General features: G+C 56.2%; 1 protein-coding gene across 1 annotated transcript in view; it reads right to left on the bottom strand.

Annotated features, from left to right (window-relative positions):
• CACNA1I (calcium voltage-gated channel subunit alpha1 I) overlaps nucleotides 1-22,287 on the bottom strand; it is a gene marked incomplete at both ends in the record, with an annotated part of 102,512 nt that overhangs the window by 42,539 nt on the left and 37,686 nt on the right. The window contains 4 exons of the mRNA XM_082849693.1: nucleotides 243-335; nucleotides 1,480-1,795; nucleotides 6,748-6,907; nucleotides 21,293-21,390. Of these exons, the coding sequence (XP_082705819.1) occupies nucleotides 243-335; nucleotides 1,480-1,795; nucleotides 6,748-6,907; nucleotides 21,293-21,390 (667 nt within the window). The remainder of the gene's footprint in view (nucleotides 1-242; nucleotides 336-1,479; nucleotides 1,796-6,747; nucleotides 6,908-21,292; nucleotides 21,391-22,287) is intronic.

The raw sequence follows: 22,287 nt of genomic DNA, 5'->3' as shown, positions 1-22,287 counted from the left end.
GAAATGAGAAGAGAAGGCAATCGGAAGTGATGGATGCCTCCACGGCCACCCCGACGAGCTCCCTCAGCCACCTGCTGCTCGGCTGCATTTACAAACTGCCCCTCCTGCTCTCTCCTACTCAGCACTCGGGCTCTGCAGGGGCACCTGGGGACTCCCAAAGAGCCCCGCCCCCACTCTGGGGTCCCCTGGCCCATGGGTCCCTGAGCTTTTGCCCAGAGAGCCCCAGCTCCCCTGACACTTACTATGATCAGCAGGATGAAATAGATGAAGTTGTAGAAGGAGTGCGCGTCCATCACGTAGTACATGATCTCCACCCAGCCCTCCAGGGTAATCACCTGCAGCCAGGACGGAGCAGAGGAGAGAGCGAGCCTGAGACGGCTGAGCCTCCAGGAAGGCAGGAGCAAAGGGGAAGCTGCCCGACAGAAGCCCCGCTGCGTGCCGGGACACTCGACACGTGTCCCCTCTCGTACTTCTCCCAAGGGCTCCACGGGGCAGCCATCCTCATCCCCAACACGCAAGTGAGGAAACGGAGGCTCAGAAGGTTAGGACACTTGCCCAATGTCACACAGCCAGGAAGGAGTGGACGAGGGACTTAACCTGGTGCCTCTCGCTCCAGAGCCCCCCACCTTCCAGTCTTCCACACCAAGGCAGAAGGACTGGAAGCAGGGGGCCCTGGGCTGCGGCTCCAGCTCACCCCCTGGGCCACTCTCTGAGCCTCGGCTGCTTCTTCGGTGTGTGGGATCAACAGAGCCCACCTGGCAGGGTCGGGGCGCAGCTCAGGTGAGCCCGGGACGGGGGCTGTGAGAAGCCTGGTGTGACTCTGTCGCCCATGCGCTTTCCCAGAGAGGAAAGTGGAGGAGCCTTGGGCGAGACGAACGCCCGGCGCCCCCAGCACCGCGGTCTTGTTCTCTTCTGGCAGATGCACAGAGCGTTTGCCAGGTCACTGCCACCCACCCTCTCGGGGCCGAAGGGTCCCAAAACGCAGCTGCTGGGCTGTGATCACATCACACCTTGCAGCTCTGAATTCTGTGATCCTGTTGCTCCCCAGAGCCAAGCGTGCCAAGCAGACCCCTCAGCGGCTTCTCAGCCACCACCCTCTGCACCTGCCCCATCCTTCCTTCTGACGACAGCAGGAAGGCAACCTTGACTGAGCACTCACTGCACACCAGGCTCGGCTGGCATCATCTGGTTTATTCTTCTCAGCCACTCAAGGTCGGGGGGCAGCTGTTATTACCCCCATTTTAGAGATAAGAAAACTGAGGCACAGAGGCATCAGGCAATACACCCGAGGGCCTACAGCCCTTTCTTCGAACCTCAGTTGCTCTGTCTGTAACATGGGCTGATAGTGCCTGTTGTGCCAACAGGACGGGTAGGTTTCAATGACTCGGGCGGCAAACCCCCAGCACAGAGCCCCGCCTGCCAGGTGAAGCTGCTCACCCCACCCAGCATGGGGGCCGGCGCCAGGCCCGAGGGCCCCACCTGGAAGATGACGATCCAGGCGTAGCCGATGTTGTCAAAGTTGATGGCGCCCTTGTGGGGGTTGGCGCTGCCTGTGCGGCACACATTGTAGTAGCGGTTCCAGTTGACACAGAGCCCACTGGCGTTGAGGTCCTGGCGCCCCGCCCCAAAGTCATAGACGTCATCCTTGGACAGGCAGCACTCGCGGCCCTGCTCCTTGAGCGGGGGAATCTCGTGGCAGCCCATGATGCCGTTGTCCCCCGACAGGGAGCAGATGAAGGGCATCTCGTCGTCCTCCTCCGGCTGGTAGTAGGGGGGCAGGGCCACATCCCCTTGTCTGTCCACAGGTGATGGTGGGGAAAGAGGAGAAGGGGAGGGGTCACTGCCACACAGCATGGCAAGACTGGCCCAACATGCCATCATCGCCTCCAGGCCTTTGCACATGCTGTTCCCTCTGCCTGGGACACCCTTCCCCACCTCTGCCGTGGTCACAAAAACTCCCACCTGCCCACTGTGGGCAGTTCCAGGGTCCCCCACCACCACCAAGAGGGAGCCTTCCCTGGGGGAAGCTTCAGGGAAGCCTCAGGGAAGACTGGGCCCTGCACTCACCCCCGTTACTGCTCTTGGGGAAAAATGCACCCAACTCCCCTGGGAGGCTGGAGCTCTTTTAGGGAAAGGACTGGGTCTCAGCATCCCTAGTACCCACACACTGTGGTCGGAGCAGAGTAGGTGCTTAATATACAAATGCTAAATTTTGCTGATTCAACAGATGAAGGTAAGATACCTTCCTGCCCCACCCTCTCCCATCTATGTGACCTTGGGCTGGTCACTTCCCCTCTCTGGACCTCAATTTCTTAATCTGTAAAACAGAGATGACAATGCCTGCCCTGCCCGTCCTGTAGAGCTAATCTATGATTCACTGCAATCCCAATCAAAATCTCAACATGTTTTTGTCTATGGAACCTGGCCAGATGGTTCTAGGATTTATATGAACGGGAGAGCAGTCAATACAATTTTTTAAAAGAATAAAGATGAGTGGAGTGCAGCCCTACCAGGAGAACAAAATACTCTACAAGTATGATTATTATTAGAGTGTGTATTGCAACAGGAACAGAAAGAATTGTGGAACATCACAGAGCACAGGGACAAACCCAGGTATAAAAGAGAACTTAGTATATTATAGAGACACCTTTTGAGTTCCATGGGGAATGGAAGGACTAGTCAGTAAATGGTGTTAAGACATTTGCTATCCATTTGGAAAATAAAAAAGTTAGGTCCTGGGCTTCCCTGGTGGCACAGTGGTTGAGAGTCCACCTGCTGATGCAGGGGACACGAGTTCGTGCCCCAGTCCGGGAAGATCCCACATGCGGCGGAGCGGCTGGGCCCGTGAGCCATGGCCGCTGGGCCTGCGCGTCCGGAGCCTGTGCTCCGCAACGGGAGAGGCTACAACAGTGAGAGGCCCGCGTACCGCAAAAATAAATAAATAAATAAAAAGTAACAGTGAGATCATTTTACATCCATCCAAACAGCAAACATTTCAGGGCTGATAATATTGAGTATGGGGAGAGTGCAAACACGCTAATACACTATTGGTGGGAGTGTAAGTTGACATGACCTTTTTAGAGGGCAATTTGGCAACAACATCCATTAACAATTAACATGTAGACATCCAACCCAAATACATACGGTCCCCGGACAGTTTAATAGGCACCACTGCAATTCAGTGGAGAAAGGATGGACTTCTTCATCAGTGGTGCTGGGACAATCGGTCATCCATATAAAAAATGAATTTTTTTTTTTTTTTGCCTATGCTCCGCAACGGGAGAGGCCACAACAGTGAGAGACCCGCATACCACAAAAAAAAAAAAAAAAAAAATCTACTAAAGCCAATAAACATATGCACTCCCTTAACCCAGCAATTCCACCCCTGAGAATTTACCCAAGAGAAGGAATGGCCATATCTACCCAAAGACATGGACAAGAGTATTCATCAGTCATAGAGCCAAGGAACCAGAAACCGCCCAGTTCAATGGGAGAATGGAAAAACACATAGTGGTATATTCACTCGGCAGAATCCTCACAGCAGTGAAAAAGGAGGGACTTCTCTGGTGGTCCAGTGGGTAAGACTCCACGCTCCCAAAGCATGGGGCCAGGTTTGACCCCTGATCAAGGAACTAGATCCTGCATGCATGCTGCAACTAAGAGTCTGCATGCCACAACAAAGATCCCCCATGCCACAACTAAGACCCGGCACAGCCTAAATAAATAAATAAATTTTTTAAAAAAAAAATAAGTAATCTAGAGATGATTTTTTAAAAAAAAATGAAAAAGGAAATACACAAGCAACAACTTGGATGAAGCTCACAGACACTGAGACAAAGATGCAGACACAAAAGGTAACGGCCTATATGATTCCATCTAAAGAAGCCTCAGAAACAGGCAAAGGGAATCTATGGTGATAGAGATCAAAATAGCTGCTACTTTGGGGTGAGGGGGAAGGTGACTGGGAAAGGGCAGGAGGGAGCCTTGCTGGGGACAGTGAGTTTCTCGGGGTAGATTTACAGTGATGTACAACCCAGGTTAAAACCTCACTGGGCACTTAATAGCTGTGCCTGCTACTGAGTGTAATTTATACCTTAACCAAAAAAAGTATTTTAAAAAAATGGACACAGGGGCATACCTCGGTTTTTTTGAGCTTTTCTTTATTGCACTTCTTACAAATTGAAGGTTTGTGGCAACCCTGTATCGAGCACATCTGTCGGCGCCATTGTTCCAACAGCATTTGCTCACTTTGTGTCTCTGTCATGTTTTGATTATTCTTGTAATATTTCAAACGTTTATTATTATTATATTTGTCGTGGTGATCTGTGATCAGTGATCTTTGTTGTTACTATTACAACTCACTGAAGGCTCAGATGACGGCTAGCATCTTTTGGTAATGAAGTACTTTTTCATTGGGGTATGCTCTCTTTTTAATATTATTGCACAATCAGTAGACTACAGTATAGTGTGAACATAATATGCGCTGAGAAACCAAGAAAGTCGTATGACTCGCTTTACTGTGGTGGTCTGGAACCAAACCCGCAATATCTCTGATTTGACTAGACATTATGAGTCTAGCCATTGATCACAAAGATCGCAAGCATACACGATGCTCCCTGCAGGCTTGTACGTAAGAGCAAAAACTTGGAAACCTCGCAAGGTCCATCAACAGAAGCTGGCTGGCCAGCTTCTTATTCATTCGTGGAATAAGAAACACTGATGAAAAACACACTCAAGACACGCTGCCAGAGCCATTCTCAGTTTTAAAACCTGTCTGGGGTGTAAATAGTCGTGTGTGTGCATTAATGCCTAGACAGAATCGGCAAGAAGGGACCAGATGCTTTGCAGAGGACACCAGACCAGGGCTCAGATTCTGGGCCCTGCCACTTCCTAGCTGGGTGACATCGTCCTGATTCTGTGCTCATCAAGAACACTCCAAATGACCACCTGGGGTCTCCTGAGGGGCTTATGTGCCTGGAGGGATGCTTCGCGCACACTCCCTGCGGGGCAGTCACAGCAGGCTTTAGAGTCAGGGGAACCCAGGTTCTAACTCTATCTCTCACTTCGCCAAGCTGGGTGCCCTGGAGCAAGATTCTCCTCTCTCAGCCTCCGTTTCCTGGTCTCCACAAGGAATCAAAAGTCAAGCATCACCTCCACGGCCCCTGTCACACAGAAGCGCTTCATCCTTGCTAACCAAGTAAATAAACTGGTCTAGAGATACCCAACAACCAAGAAAATAAACTCACAAGTGACATAATTTCAGACAGAGATAGTGCCAAGAAAATCAAGCAGGATAAGGCAATAGAAGGTCTGGGGGAGGGGGATGGTGAGGGAAGGCCTCCAGGACAAGGCGACATCGGGGCTGAGCTGGGATAATGAGAAGGGGACCATGTTGGAATGACCTAGAGAAAGATCCATATGGCACGGAGGGGCCTGGATGAGACCTGAACCCAAAGCTGAGAGCTCATACCTACCCGTCTCCATCTTTGAAGGCCAGACCAGGAGAAGCAGGGTCCTCCTCTCCTGCTGCCCCAGGCCCTGACTCAGGGCCCACCTCTTCCAAATGACTGACACAGTGAGGGCACCCCTGCCCCCCACAGGGCTCTTACCCACAAGGGTGCCCCGTCCCTGATCTACCCAGGTACCCTACTGTTCCCCCACAGTGATGGGCGGGTCAGTCCCCTTCCCCAGGCTTCCCCCTGGCTCTCCAGCTTAGCTCCATCCTCACAACAATCAGGCCAAGAGGGAGGCCCATCCCACGCCCGTGCAGTGTCGCCAGGGACAAGAACTGTCCCTCCTGCAGTCCTCGCTCCCCAGGGGCAGGAACTCCACCTTCTGCTGTGTCCTCAGCCCGAGCACGGGCTGGGCAAGAGCTGCCAATTGGATGAGTTTGTCGAGTGACAGGGTGAATGAAAACGCCTTTTTACTTCAGTCTCCCTGGGGCCTGGCACACAGCAGGAGTGCACTAACGCCTATCAGTGAAACAAAATGAAAGTATAGCCCTGTCCAAACACAGATGGGCATGTACGTACACTCAGAGGCGCTGCTTATCCCTCGTCGCTGAGATTCTGTAGATGTCACATTTCTCAGATAACTCAACGCAACTCCTCCAAGAGCGAAAGCTTGATTTCTGTTTACACAGCTTTGGACAATCATCTCTCTGAGGAGTTGCTCACCCCACTGCTTTTAGACACAAGTGGGCCGAATGCGAGCTGACCTTTCCCTGGTGACTCAGAGCCCCTGATAGGAACGTCTGTGCTGTAATTAGAAAGCCAGTTTCCACGTCTGCTTTGAAGGTTTTCTGTCTCTGCATTCCTTGTTGTCCCCACTTCTGCTTGGATCTTAGCCGCCCTTTTTCCTCTTACCCAACCTCCTTCTCGTTTGCTGCTTCCGCTCTTTTGGTCCCAATTCCCAAGTAAGTTAAAACTATGTGTTAGGTAAGAGTCACTAGGTACTGAATTAGCACCTAAGGGCCTATCTTGGGCTGGGACTTTTTGATACCAATTCTGAGAGCCCAGAGGACTTCTGTGCTCATTCTGGTGTCCAGCCATTCATGAGAGACCTACCACCAACTCACCTGGGCACATCCCTTAATCTCCCTGCACCACTGGAAATAAGGATCGGGACCAGGTCTCAATGTGGAGACCTTCCTAGCCCTGAAACATTCAGCGCCACTGATGCCCCAGCTAAAGCTGGCCAGGAACCCCGGGGCAGGCGGGTATGGGGTGGGGGTGGGACTGCACTCACATTGTGAAGTTCTCCTCCAGGAAACAGCGGTTGCGCAGCAGGCCCGCCCAGAGCTGCACGCCGATGATGCCAAAGATGAAGAAGACAAAGAAGCAGAGCAGGAGGACATTCCCCAGCATGGGCAGCGTGTCCAGGAGCAGGTTCACCAGGATCCGCATACCTGAGAGAGGGAAGGGTGGGGGGATGGGCAGACAGGGGCAGAGGTCCCAGAGAGGACAGAGGGAGAGCCGGGTTAGAGGAACAGAGAGGGGGCAGTGAAAGGAGAGGCGGGACATGTGGGCAGGGGCTCCTTACTGTCCTCAGCCTGCTCAGTGGCCACCAGACAGACTTCCTCCTTGGTACCTGCCCCTCCTCCCAGAGGCCACGGAAATGGCTCTGGGCCCCACGACACTTACACTAGATTCTGGGTGAATAGGCAGGCATTCATGGAGCACCTTTTATGTGCCAAGCGCCTTTCTGGGTAATGCACAAATATGATCTCCTTCGTGAGGGTGGTAATATTATCCTTATTTTATAGAAGAGGCAACTGGAGGTTCCTAGAACTGAAGCGACTCGCCCAAGGTCACACAGATAGGAAGCAGCAGGGTCTGGATTTAAACCAGGTGTCCTGACACCAAGTTAGCACTCTTTCCACAACCCTCAAGTACCCGGAGGCCTAGGACTGAGGCCAGCTCATCTCCCTATGCCCAGCACCCACCCAGAATGGGCACAGTAGGAGCCTAATAAGTGTCCTTCATCTCCGGGGCAGTCAGTGGTTCCCTGACCTTGCCAGGACACATCAGTACCAGCCAAAACCACCCCGCTGACCCGGGGAACTGCATGATGGAACCAGGCAGACCTCTCAGAGCCACCTACAGAAGAACCCTGGCCAGCCGAGGGACTCAGACCTGGCCTGATGCCAAAGGAAGAGGACTCTTCCTTTCCTAAGAAAGAGCTGCGATGAACAACCCAAGGCAGAGGCAAAACAGAAGATGGGGAAGTGGGAGTGGAGACAGACATCCCCAGGGAGGGCGACGCGTGACCTGAAGCGGGCTTCAGGCAGGCATGGGAAGGGGGCAGAACGTGTGCTCCTGGGGAGGTCTGACATCCTGAAATGCCTCAGGTAGGGAAAGCCTGTGGAAAGCACATAGAGCTTTAGAGAGATTCGGGTTCAAATCCTCACCCTGCTAGCCTCTGGGACCTGTGGGACCTGAACCAGTCCCTTCCCCTCTTGGAGGATAAGGCCCCTCAGCAGACGGGCCCAAGAAGACAGCAACCACTCTGCAAAGATTCCCCAGCTCAGGGCCCACAGCCAACTCTCAGCAAACTCCGGGGCTCCCGCCCCACAGAGGAAGTGGAGATGCTCAGCTTCCGGCACTGCTCCACACACTTACCACCCTTCACGTCTGTCTCCCCATCCTTCCCTTCTGCCCCTCCTGCCCTGGGCTGACCCATCTGCACCCTCCGTGCCCTCTCTCTCCCCGCGGGCTCAGTACCCCAGCTGTGAAAAGGACCCAGCTCTCCCAAGTCCAGGTGACATCATCTGTACAGCTTCAGTAACTGTCTGCATGTCACCCACTCCCTCCTGACTCCTCAGGAAGATCCAGCCAACCCAGTCACTGGAGAATCCGCACGAATGCAAGCCCCAGATGGGTGGGTCACCTCTGTAGTTTTGCCCAGCTCCCTTTCCCAGTCCTATGAAAACAGCACCAATTCCCCCATTCCAGTCCTGTGGTTTGGGTGGGCTGACATGGAGATCACATGACCTAGCCCTGGCCAATCAGCATAGCCTGTTCCTCTAGCCTCAATGATTGGTCCAGGATGGGCACGTGACTCCATCCAGGACCAATGAGAGTCTGCACTGAGACTTCTGCTGGAACTACAGGAAAAGAGATGCTCTCTTTCTGCAGAGGTTACAAGCTGGGAGGAGTTAAGCCTGGAGCTGCTGGGGCCATTTGCCTCCCGGGAATAATGCCTGCCTGGGGTTGAAGCCAGCCCAAGGAAGGCAGAGCCCAGGACAGAGAGGGAGTGATTCCTGATAACACACTCTACAACACAAATCTGGGCATGTCATCACTATGTATGAACAGTGCTGGCATTCTTATCAGTTACAGAAGCTGTAGTTTGTGGACCCCTGGCAGGTTGGGGGAGGTCCGTGGAAGGACTACAGAAGGTCCATGAACCTTATGGAATTGCTGTAAAGTATGCAAGTATGATGCCATGAATTTTTCTGGGAAGAAGGTCCACGCAAGTGTCTGTGGCCCCAAAGAGTGTCAAGAGCTGGTGGGTCACCCTTGAGCGCACCCCCCCCAAGATCCTGTGATTCCTGTGAACCCTGCCTACCTCTGTAGCCTCATCTTCCTCTCTGCCTCCCTCCATCCCCAGTGTGCATGCTATGTCTAGCAATATCAAATTATTTAAAGTTCCATAAAGCTACCATGGGATTTCACACCTCCATGCTTTTTTATTCATGCTGTCCCCTCTTTCTAGAACACTCTTCTGCCTCTCTTGTGCCTGGCAAACCTCTATTCAGCCACCACAGCTCAGTTAAGCATCTGCTTTCTCTCTGTGAAGACTTCCATACCCTTTCTAAGCCCCTCTCCCTCTCTTCTGTTCTGGGCAACCTCAGCACCTCTGACCCAGCCTAGGATGGACAGTTGTGCAGGTTGCACAACCTTGGAGGTACCATTTACATCAACATCCAATCTTCTTCTAACCCTAGTGTGTAGTCATCTGTTTACCCTCCTGTCTCTTCCACTTGGCTCTAACCTCCTGGGGGCAGGGCCTGTGTCTATGTCACCTCAGTGTTCTTGGAACCCAGCAGGTCCTGGCCCAGAGCAGAGGCTCAGCCAACATTTATTGAATGACTGCTTGTGAATGAATGATGTGCTAAGTCATAGGGAGGGAGTGGAATATTGGAGAGGGGAGGATGGAAGGATGGTGACAAGGAGAACAGTGGCCCTGTCCAGATTTTTATTTATTCCAGGGGTGATGGCTGAGGTAGTTTTTTTTTTGTTTTTTGGGTTTTTTTTTTTTTGCGGTACGCGGGCCTCTCACTGTTGTGGCCTCTCCCGTTGCGGAGCACAGGCTCCGGACGCGCAGGCTCAGCGGCCATGGCTCACGGGCCCAGCCGCTCCGCGGCATGTGGGATCCTCCCGGACCGGGGCACGAACCCGCGTCCCCTGCATCGGCAGGCGGACTCTCAACCACTGCGCCACCAGGGAAGCCCCTGAGGTGGTTATTCATGAGGGTAGTTATTTGGGATTTGCATCACAAGTTCTGTATGGAGTGATTTCCAATCAATAATTAATGCCCACCCCCATCCTCCCTCCCCACAAAACTAGGTCAGCCTCCTCTTGGGAAAGGCAGTGGGGCTCCTTTGTAAGCTCCTGCTCTCCAATTGAGAGCAAGCCAGGGTGAGTGAAGGCTCAATACCCCACCTCGCCACGTCTGCCCCCCGCCACTGCAGGGTAGCCAGGGGGTGTGCAGAAGAGGGAAGCGAGAAAACAGAGCAAGCACCCTGCAGTCCATCCAAATGTTAATGCAGTTGCAGGCCTTTCTGATGCCCCATCATTCATTCACTCATCAAACACTTATAAATACTGTTTCATACCAGGCACGGTGCTGGGCACATGGGGAAACCAAAATCCTCATTTTTTTACGCCCTCATTTTTTACCCCTGCTGGTAGAGCTTGCAGTCTACCAGCAGGGGGTCAGGGGACCACAGTGTTGGGGAAACGCACCATGCCTGGGCAGTGAGGGCAGCTCCAGGCCCATTCCTGGAGGGGCTGACTCGAGCTGGGCCCTGCAGGATGCCGGGAGCTGTGGCAAAGTCGCAGAGGGGTGACCGTTCAGAGAGGGCATCCAGACTGTGCTTGGGGGTCTCAGGAGCGCGGGGCTCTCTGTTAGGTGGCTGGTCAGGGTGGTCCATGGGCAGATTTCTAAACAGGGCGAGCGCTTGGTCAGCTCTGGGCTTTAAAGGGGAAGGAGTAATCCTGGAGGACAGGACAGAGGCAGGAGGCAAGCACGGAGGGCCAGGTGGCAGCTGTGAGAAGGGGTGAGATCAGAAAGGCCTGGAGGAGGCAGCTCCTCACCATCCCAGCCCCGCTTCTCCATGTCTGCTCCCCGGGCCCAGCCTGTGTTGCTCAGTTAATTACATTTCTCAGTTCTCCAGGACATTGAAATTCTGAAACGCTCCTGAGAACCTGCCAGGCTGGCTTCCCTGAATGGCAGCCCGGTCCCTCCTCCCCTCCTGCCACCCTCTGCTGAGCTGGGCCGCAGCTCACTTCACAGCCCCCCTGGGGCCCGAGGAGTCCCAGGGCCACAGAGCCACCACATAATTAGCTAATTAGGGGCTCAGAACGAGTTCATCACTTCCGTGCCAGGGAACAGGGGCCACGCGATTAGGGAGCCAGGGAGGACCCCGTGAGAGCCCAGCTAATCCTCCTTTTATGCCCACGGTCAAGTAAGTAATTAGCTAAGGCAAATGCAGTGGTTCCACTCTGCCCTCATTTCCCCTGGCGCTGTGCACAGGAGAGACAGACAGACAGACAAAGTGCGACAGAGAGAGAACTGTAGACAGAACAGAGATGGAGAGAAAGCGAGACAGAGAGAGGCTGCCTTTAAGACCCATCACCATCTGCCTCGGACCATCCTTCCTGCTCATCTCCCTCCAAACCGTCCCCCAGCCAAAGCCTCCTCCTCCAGGCAGTCTTCTCTGATTCTCACTCCCAGATACTTAGGAAGGCTTCCTGCATCTAGTTCCCCCATGGCTCTCCTTTTTCCTCTCTCAGGATGAGCTTACCTGGTTCTGCTCTCTTAGTGTGACTTTTGAGGCCTTCAGCCTGGGGTGGGGACCAGGTCTGCCTTGGTGAGGGCAGGCTGCAGGCGGCCCACGAGCGTGGTTGAGGGCCCTGCTTCCCTAGTTAAGAAGGGGAAGAGGACCCCGGAGTCCTCAGAACATTCAATGTAGCCCCTACCCTGATGAGCACGCAGAGCACCAACCCACAGCAGGACATCTGGGCCCCAGTCCTGGCTGGGCGTCCTTGAGACAGTTTGCCCTCTCTGGGGCCCAGAGGCCTCATCTACAGAAGAGGACGGGGGTTCCCATCCAGCCTCAGAAACACCCCAAGGCCAGGACACCTCCGAGTGGGGAGCCCCCAAAGTTAGAAGCCTCCAGCAGCCCAGCCACCCCCGTGGGGAAAGTGTAAATCTTCATCCCAACTGCCCCCCATCCCAACTGCCCCCCATCCCACAGGCCCCCACAACCTGGCTCCAGTCTATCTCCCAAGCCTCGCCCCCCACGCCCTCCACGCCACGCCTGAACCCGCTGCTCCAGCCAGACAGCAGACGCGCCTGGCACCCTGGCTTCCCACCTCCGCACACTCTGCCCCCACTCACACCGCCCCCCACTCTCTGCCACAAGGGTTCCTTTGCTATTGTGCTGCCGGGGGCAATGCCGGGGGCACTTCCCACGGCAGGACGGGGTCCATGCTGGAGCCAGACTGACCCACTTCCAGTCCCTGGAAAGTCCAGGTTCTGGGTCACCGCCGGGCCCTCAAAGTCGCCCGGAAGTCCATCTCTCCTCCATTTTTAAAACTCAGCTGCGTGGTCGCCTCTTCTGGTCCCCAGGCTGAGCTCGTGCTCCCGCAATGAGCTGCCACAGCCCCGTCCTCCCTCCGTCACAGCACTTGTTACGCTGTCGGCCTTCATCGCAGCTCTGCCCTCCTCTCCCCGCCGGAAACCAGGAGGGCAAGGCCCACCGGGGTGTTCCGCATCCTCCGACCCAGCCCAGGGCCTGGCACAGAGCGGCCCCTCCGAGGAGGGCAGCTTGAACGAATGTAGGAGCGATGGCTGAGTGGATGGGTCATCTCAACAAGTGTTTAGTGAGGGCCTACTACATGCCAGGCACTGTTTTAAGCTCTAAGGATGCATCAGTTTAAAAAAACACACAAAAGGGACTCTCCTGGAAGTCCAGTGGTTAAGACTCCTAGCTTCCACTGCAGGGGGCAAGGGTTCCATCCCTGGTCCTGGAACTAGGGTCCCACACACCACACGGAACGGCCTAAAACACAGAAATACACCCGCACACACACACGCACACACCCCAAATCCCCTGCCCCTGTGAAGCACACATTCTAGGTAGGGGTAGGGAGAGACAGAGAAACAGCAAACATAATAAGTACATTTCCTCATTTGTTGGGTGGTAAGTGCTACGAACACAAAAAGTAGAATGGGGGAGGCGATGGGGAGGGCCAGGCTGGGGCCGGGGGTCAGGCTGGTATAAAATGGGGGCCAGGAAAGGCCACACCAGCAAGATGCACAGAGCAGCTGTGCGCACAGCTGGGGGAAGAGCTCTCCAGGCAGAGGGAACAGCCAGGGCAAAGACGGGAGGGAAATGGGGCTGCCTGCAAGTGAATGTGAAACTCTGGCTTCAACTCACTCTGAGTGTTGTGGGCAGAAGAGACACATGGTCTCCCAGCTGCTGGGGAGAAAATGGACGGTGTGGGCCAGGGAGGAGGAAGGAGGCCCGTTAGGAGGCGCCAGCCTGCAAGATGGTCTACAAACACACCTGTGTGACCCTGGCACATGCGGACGCATCTCTGGAAAGGGTACCGGGCCTGTGGGCTGCAGGGCCAGGAGGGTGACAGTGGCCACATGGTGGCTGCTTCCCGAGGGCAGCCCCTGCCTTCCCCTGGGACAGAAATGGGGAGCACTGAGGGGGTGCCCAGGAGAGATGCGGCCTCTGCCCGGTGCCCTCCCTGCTGAGATTGCCTGGGCCAGACGCTGGGCTTCCTCCGTGACTCTCCAGGGTGGGGACCAGGGCTTCTGCCCACCTGTCCTCTCCACCCTGCCTGGCCCGGCCCAGCCACTGCTCACCTGCCATCCTGATGATGCAGAAGTGGCTGGTCCTGACGTGGCAGTGGAGGGGGTCATGGCTGGGCTCAGGAGACCTCTTGAAGGTTGAGCCGAGGGGTGGGGTGTGGATGCGGGCGGTAGAGAGGGACCCAGGCATCTCCGAGGCTGGGGGCCTGAGACTAGAGGCACGGAGCAGCCCTCAGTGAAGATGGGGGTCCGCGGGGATGGGGGGGGGTCTGGGGTGCGTGGTGTACACCCATGTGAAGTTGCTTCGTAAGATCTCAGGGTCCGGGGTTCAGGAGAGAGAAGTATGGCCTGGAGCGTCATGTGGGTGGCATCAGGGTAGAAATGGTCTCTAGGTGGCATTTAAAGCCAGGAGCCGGGGGAGATGGATGACAGATGGGCAAACTGATGGAGCTGCTCAACCTTTTCACCCCTTCTCGCCGGGGACCCCCCAGACCAGACCCTCCGCCCTAAGGAAAGCTGGGCAGCAGCGAGGCAGAGGGCCCTGGTGGCAGTAGGGGGCCAGGAGGAAGACGGGGGTGTGCTTCCTGACAGGCATCTCCCCTGGGGGTCTGGGGTGCTCTCTGCAGACAGGAACTGTCAGCCCACATTAGCGGGGCCGCTCTGCCAGGCCCGGGGCAAGGGGCGCCGAGGCTGTGCTCGGCCTGGGGGCTCCCCTCTCTCCCTGGTCTGGCCAGGTCAGAGGAGGGCGCTGAGCAGCCGGGAGAGGCCGTGTGCTGCCCCTGCCATGGCCAGTGCCAGCTAATCAGGGGCACAGTGGGTACCGGGAGGCCGGGCCAGGCAGCATACGGCTGGGCTGCCGAGGACACAGCTACTGGCCCCAGCCCAGCCTGGGAGGGGCCTGTGGGCTGAAGAGGGCCCTCAGTGCCCACTCCTGAGATAAGAGACAATCCCCAGCAAGGAGTCTGCAGCCCTGCACCCTCCACCTCAGGGGAGGCCTTGGTTTCCTCCCCAAGGCTGTCAGGGCTCACTCCCTAGAGGGTGGGCCTGGTCCTGTGCCACTGAAGGGACCCCCCCACTGGGTACCTTCCTGCCCTTTTACTCCTTCTTCAAACGTCCTGTGCCCCCTCCTGTCTGAAGCCTCCTCAAAGTACGTCGTTAGTGGCCCTTCCCCTCGGCCCTGATGCTTCCATTAGAGCACACGTCCCCCGCCCAGAACTCCTGGCTTGAGGGTCTGCCTCCAGAGACGGGGCTGCATCTGAGTCTTCTCTGTGACCCCACAGCTGACCCAAGGCCCGGCCCCATTGCCCCTTAGTGGATGCTACTTTGGGTGAACGGATGATTGGATGAATGGATGAATGAATGTATACACAGTGCCTCTCTCCCTTCATCTTGTGTCCTATCCACGAATCACTCCTTCCTGATTTGCAGAACAGAACTTGACCCCAGCGGAGGAGGTGGCGGTAGGGGGCGAGGGGCGGGGGGTACCTTCACCCCACCCCCACCCCAAGCATCTCTCCTCTCACAGTCCTGGCTGCTCTTTACTGTTCGCAAGCCAGGTTCTCATCAGACGTTCTGGCCAGATGCTCTCCCGCCCACCCCCACCTCTTCTGAAAGGCAGCAGCCCTGGGGAAATTGGGCCCCTCCACTGCCTCTTCTCTCTTCTCTCCCCACCTTCCTCCTCCCTTCCCTTCCTTCCTTGGGGGCTTCCAGACCTTTCTTCCTCAGGGCAGCTGGGGGACCCTTGTGGGATCCAAGGACAGACAGTCTGAAGTCCAAGGTCCTGCACCCCAAGTCCCATTAAACACACGTACAGAGTGGAAGTGCTGAGATTCTCATGCAAGCTCTGTTTCAAGGTCCCCCAGCCCCACCGCCAATAGATGCGGAGTATGAGACCCCCACGTGATCAACGTACGGTGTTTGCACCTTCACTGGGCACCTTCCAGGAGCAGATGTCACAAGGATGTTTTGCTGCCCCACAGCCTAGCGAGGAAGGGCTGGGACCCCATTTTATGGATGGAGAAACTGAGGTCCGAGAGGTGGAGCCACTGGCCAAGATCCCAGGCACAAACGCTGGTCTAACTGCTCTGGATGCAGCAGTCTGCAGCCTCAACACTGGGACCCTCCCTCTGTGAAAAGGGCAGGGATGGGGCAGTTCACAGGGCACATGTTCCACACCTGGCACTGCAGATTAACCCACATGATGGTGCTGTGTGCCATCCCCCTTGTGCAGACAGGGGTCCGAAACAAAAGAAGAATCTTCCCCCAGGTGCTATAGCTAATTAACACAGGACCAAGCTTTGAATGCTGGCAGGGTGACTCAGACACCACGCTCTGCACTAACCATTGCGCCATCCTCTTTCCTGCCCTGACTCATCCCCCTCGGGCTGCTTGGGGCCTGGCACCGCGAGAACTCTGCACCCTGACAGTGAAAGGCGTTCGGAGGTCTGGGGCACACCAAACTTGGGGGTAGATGGGAAGAGAAGGGGCCTTGAGGGCATTACTTCAGCCCACGGGGCCTTTCTACTTTGACCTTGGATGTGGGCAGGGGTCTTTCCTGATGCCCTGCAGATGGAGTGGGCGGCTGAGATGGCTACACACTAAAAGGAAAGGAAGGAGGTTGTGAAAAGGAGCAAAAAGCTCTGGCCAGCTGTGTGGCCTTGGGCAGGTTACTCAACCTCTCTCTGACTCAGTTTCCCCATTTGTAAAGTGGGCATCACAATGGTACCAACATCCTAGGACTGTTACGAAGGTGAAATGATACAGCCCATGTAAAGCATCTGATAAATTTTAGCCATTTATCATTATTAGGAAATCCCTAGAAGATGTGGAATGCTCACCTTCCACCTCCCCATGACACGCAGTCCTCTGCCCAGCCCCACTGTTCCCAGGACAGCTCCTGCTCTCCACCTTGGCACATGCAATTCCACTCTGTCTGCAGGGACCACCCTCCCCAGCCCTCTGTGTCCTTGTTGAGCATCTTCCAAAACCAGCCTCTGCAAAGCGGTCCTGACGTCCCCACCTTCCACCTCCAATGCTCCCAGCACCTTCTTCATAATAGTAGCACCTGTTGGCCACTTACTGCATACAAGGCTACGTGCTAAGCTCTCTACACACCTGAGGGCATTTCATCCTTACAAAACCATATGGAAATTGCTATTATTAACCCCATCTTATCGTTGGAGAAATAGAGGCCCAGCGTCCCACAACAGGCAGGTGAAAGAACTAGAACCGGGGCCTGTCAGCACAGAGTAAGTCTCCAGTCCTGCCTGCAGCTGGAGCCGGACAGGAGCCTCACCCACAGCACTGTCAGCTCTGCCTCCCTGTCCCTGGGCCCTGCCCAGCCCAGCCCCATCCCAGAGGCCCCTGCACAGAGGTGGCTTCTTGCTGACCCCGGGGTTGTTAGTTGGACTGGGCTCCAGGAAGGGGGCAGGGGCCCAGGCGAGGATCAGCATTCCCAGCAGCTGCCCCTGAGCTCCCCAGGCCTCCCTCCCAACCCCCTGCACAGACTGGGCAGGGGTGTGCAGTGGCAGGGTGCAGATGTGGGCCAGCAGCTCAGACTCAGCCGGCTCAGGCTTTAGCAGTAACTGCCCTAGTTTCTTACTGGAGAAAAAAGCACTTTTCATATTTAAATGGCTTGGCCAATGGGCTTTGGGAGGCATTGCAGCTGATTGAGGGCTGTATAGGCTGGGTGAGGCCTGGAGTCTGCTGGTGCCAGGAGGGGGCGCTTTCAGAGATAATCCAGCCCCATCTTGCCAAGGCCCAGAAAGGGATAGCAACTTATGAAAGGTCACACAGCGAGGAACCAGAACCCAGCCTCCTGACTGGCAGTCTAGTGCTTCTTCCCTCCCTCCCTAACCTCCTCCCATGCACTATCTCCTGCCCTTTATCCACCAATGGTTCAGTGGCCAGGACAGACCTGGCAGGAGTAGGGTAGAGGGACATATTTTTAACGAGGTTCTGTAAAGAGCACCACGACTCCCAGGTGCCCCAACCATCCTGGACAAAGTCAGAACCACACATCTAATCAGTCCCTCCTCCTCCTTTGTGCAAATAGGGAAACTGAGGCCCAGAGACACCCAGGGGCTTCCCAGGTCACACAGCAGGCTCCCTGCAGAGCTAAGAAGTAGAAATTACATTCCCTGACAACCCAACTGAGTCTTCCTCGTTGGTCGTGTTTTTAAACTACTTTTTAAACTACAGGCAGCCACCCCCCTCTCCACAGCTTTGCAATTAATAACCCATAATTTCACTTTGCCTAGTCCCAATTCTCTAGCCTGCCATCTAGTGGCCAAATGGAAAGCTACAGGCTATTGTTGAAAAGAAGGCGTCCCAGGGCAGAAGCGGCTCTAAAGATAAATAAATGGGAGGACCTGGAATGTTCGTGGAAACATCTAAGAAAAAAGAAGGCAACCAACCAAACTTCTCGAAGAGACACTTCTAAGACTCTGTGCCCCGCCCCCATGCCACTCATTCCCCAGTGACCCTGGGCAGAGCTCCTGGCAACTGGGAAGGACGCTGCCCCTTCTGTAAATGAGGGTCTGGATCAGAGGACCTGCTCCAACAGCCTGAGGCTCCTGTTAATCAAGCTGTTCATGAAGATGGATTTATCTTAAGGTCGCTTTCCAGGGGGCGCATCGGTTATATTTTGGATCCTGGAGCGCTGTGCCTCCAGGTTCTGAGAAAGCAAGATTCGAGATTCGTTTGTCAGCTGAGAGGCAGAATCAGCTCAGAGTGGAAACAGAACTGCCCACCTCAGGCCACCCTGGGCCTCCCAGCGAAGCCTATTAGAAGGAAAGAGGCCCCTAAGGAAAGACCCGAACTCCTCTCTGGGCCCTTGGGGCTACCCAGCCTCCAAAATCGGAACCTCCAGGAGTGCAGGGCCCAACCCCGCCCTTCTCCAGAGAAGTGAACGGACTGGCTCTGGGGACCTGGAAGTGACCCCTACAGCCAGGAGCTGCAAATGAGCTCCTCACGCGGGCAGCGAGAGAGGGCGAAAAGGGCAGGGAGGAGAGGCACGTGGGCCCACACCCCGCACACGTGCACACACATATACATACAGCACATGGTCTCTCATAGATACAGAGACCCTCACACCCACACGCGTGCACACACGCGCACAGGTGTACAGAAACCCACCCGGAGAGAGAGGCCCGTACCCTGTGTGTGTACCCTGTCTGCCCCCCACCCAGACCATCTCTTCTGAAATGTCCTGTCACGTCGCTGCTCCCATGCCTGTCAGACCCCGAGACCTGACGGGGGATGCAGAATGCAGGATCGTGTACAAACGCCCCTGTGTGACCCCGGCACATGCACCCGCATCTCTGGAAAGGGTACCGGGCCTGTGGGCTGCATGGCTAGGAGCGTGACAGTGGCCACACGGTGGCTGCTTCCTGAGGGCAACCCCTGCCTTCCCCTGGAACAGAAATGGGGAGCACAAAGGGGGTGCCCAGGAAAGATGCGGCCCCTGCCTGGTGCCTTCCCTGCTGAGGTTGCCCAGGCCAGACGCTGGGCTTCCTCCGTGACTCTCCAGGGTGGGGACCAGGGCTTCTGCCCACCTGCTCCTCTCCACCCTGCCTGGCCCGGGCACGGCTCACCCACACTACCAGAGCAATCCTCTGTGTCCACTCCACTTCTGCCAGGCGTTTCTAAAACACTCCCTTGCCAGGTCAATCCCCACACTCCGCTGGGTCTCAGCTGACTCCACCTCAGACCCCCAGTGCCCCCCACTCTGCCCCTCCCTGCACCCCCATAAGCTCCACATGCCTGGCACCCCTCCGTCTGAGCACTGACTGCACAGAACAGCTACTCGATAAACTTGGCCAGCGGGTCCACTTCACACCTATACTGAGCGCTTTCCACACACCAGGCATAGTTCTGGGCGCTGAGGGAACAAAGTCTGCCTTGTGGTCAGTTTCCCAGAAGGAGGTGGCGCCTGAGAGAGAGGAACATGCACCCCTGGGCAAGGTGGGCTGGTTAGAAACAGGCTCCAGTTTAGTCCCTCCCACTAACCTGCTGTGTGACCTTGGGCTGGTCATGGCCCTCTCTGGGTCTCATTCTCCACACTTGTTAAAAGGGGTAAAGATGGTTTTGAACAAGTTAATCTTTAAGGAGACTTCTAGGCTTGGTGGCAAGTGGGAAGGACAGAGACAGTCTGCCACCTAGGATGGCCTCTCTGGATGTCCCTTCCCTGCCCCCGAGGGAGTCTCCCCAGGACAGTGGGAGGGGCAAAGGTGATATAGCTGAACTGCCCCTCCCCCCCCCACAGCTTTGGTTCTCACCGCTCACCCCCAGCCCCACCCCCATCTCTCAACCCCCCCCTCAGGACCTTCACAGCAACTCTCAGGGGCCCCTGGAGTTTCCCATCACGTCAAGGCTCATGTGTGGGGAGGTGACCTTGTATATGCGACCTTGAGACTCCAGCACTCCAGGACCCCCTATGTAATTCACCCAACCTGTGCCAACCTGCCCTCCCAGGTCACCTTGCTCCACAAATATCCCAGAGCACAGCCTCCACTGCCCAGCCAGGCCTGTCCGGGCTGACCAACACGCTCTGTGAGCCCAGAGTCAGGCTGGCCCCACAGGCACTCACAGCGGACGGCTGCAGAGAGGTGGGCAGGGCGAGTGGCAGGGACCCCCAAGGCCCCAAGCCTGGGTATTGGCAGAGTGGGGTCAGCGGTGACTGTGGAGGAGGACGAGGTGCCAGGAGCCCTCTCACCTTCTGCAGATTGGGAAACTGAGGCTCAGGCAGGGAAGAGAAGCAAGGGGTCAGACAGAGCCAGGGAAAGAGCTGGGCTTAGGACAGACATAACTCTGCTCAGATCCCTGCCTTGCCCCTGAATTGCTGTGTGACCTTATGCAAGCCACTTAACCTCTCTGAGCCTCACATAGGTTGTTCAGAGGGTTAAGTCAGCCAGCGGCATGTCAAGAGCCTGGCACACAGGAGGTGAGTAGATGCTCATAAAAGTTCCTGACCTTCCCCATCAGGCCTGAAGCCCCCTGCAGGCAGGGCCCTCCCCCTCTCCTTCCCTAGATCCCCATCCCATTCGAGACACAGGGCAGTGGAAAGAGTCAGGAGACCTCCTGGGCAAGTAACCTCAAGTCTCCAAGTCTCAGTTTTTTCATCTCAGTTTTTCATGAGACTAACCCACCTCCCGCCAGGGGGACTGCAAGGCTCCGAAGAAATCACAGAGATGAAAAGCGTTGAAAGCTGGATGATTCTGGGCAGGTGTCAGGGGTTTTTGTTATCAGATAACCTCTCTCAATACTAGGTGGGCGGACAGATGGACGGGCAGCCGGTCAGATGGGGGAGTGCGTGGATGGACCTGTGGGGGATGAACCTATGGAGGGGGTCAGTGGATGGGTCGGGAGCTCGAGCTCCAAGTCAGCACAAGTGGGGGGTCTGGGAGCCCCTCCCCAGTGGAATGCTGCACAACGCCCTCCCTCAAACCAAGCAGCTTCTTTTCACACACCTGCCACCTTGACAGTCCCCCCACAAGGAACCTTGTCCCCAAAAAGCCAGTATTTGCTGCAGTCTGAGTCCTTTTGGGACCCAGAGGCACCAGGGCCACCTTCCAGCATCTTCAGGCCCAAATAGTGCCCCGTGAACCCCTGGCAGCAGGGCCCACATCTGTCCAGTCACTGAAGGATCCCGTGCCCAGCACAGGCCTGGCATGGGGAGATGCCGGTCAGTCTCTGCTGAGTGAGTGAGTGCTCTGGGGCAGGGCAGGGGACACCAACTCACTGGGCACACGGTTGATGGCTTTGAGGGGCCTCAGGACACGCACGGTGCGGATGGCCGACAGGTTGATGTTCTGGAGGTCCAGGGAGTACTCAACCATCCTGCGAAGAGAGGGGAGAAGAGTGAGGCCCAGAGCATGGGAACAACAGGGCCACGGCCGAGCCAGCCACGCCCACGCCTGCCTGGACAGGGTAAGAAAAGTGGTCAGAAACCCGGCTAAGCCCCAGTCAGCCCTCTGGCCTTGGGCTGTCTCCTTGGGCCCGTCTCCTTCTCTGTAAGCCGCGCAGGTGACATCCACCTTGTGGACTGCCCTGAGGGTCCCGGTAGATGCGGCCAGGGGCAGAGGGAATGGAGGGGCAGAGACCCTGCGGCCCCACCGCGTACCCAGCACTGTGTCAGGCGGCTCCTGCCCGCACTTCCAGGGCAGCCTCTGAAACAGGGAGGATTCGCCCCATTCCTCAGAGGGGAGCACGGAGGAACTGCCAAGAGGCCCCCAGGCTGAGCCCAGACGGTGACTGGACATCACAGTCACAGCAGCAGCAGCGTCTGCGAAGATTTTGCTGAGGGCAGAGGCCGGAGTGGAGCCCCAGTCCCTCCGTCTCCCCAAGCCCCCAGGGGCCCCCCAAGCCAGGGTTAGACGCCCAGATTTATGAAGAGATGAGGCTGTAAGAGAGGTGACATCACGTGTCCCAGGTCACCCAGCAAACGGGTAGAGGCTCAAGCCAGGAGTCACACCAGTTCTGCCCCCCTCCACCCCCTCACACCCATCCCCCACTCCCCAACTCCCAGCTCCGCTGCCGGCTCAACGAGGCCAGGCGCAAACTGTACTTGGTCTGCAGGAATAACCCCTCTCCTGGGCACGCAAGGCGGCCGGCTCCAGCCTCGCGGGGCCCACTCCCGGCCTTTCTCCCACTGTCCCTTCTGCCTGCAACACCTCCATCATCTCTGTCCATTGAAACCTTCCTCAGGTTCTGTGCAGATGCCCCTGGAGTCCTGGA

The sequence above is a fragment of the Leucopleurus acutus genome, assembly GCF_964270905.1.
Source record: "Leucopleurus acutus genome assembly, chromosome: 11".
Taxonomy (NCBI): domain Eukaryota; kingdom Metazoa; phylum Chordata; class Mammalia; order Artiodactyla; family Delphinidae; genus Leucopleurus; species Leucopleurus acutus.
Note: the sequence above shows the minus strand (reverse complement) of the source record. Positions and strands in the feature narration are given on the sequence as shown.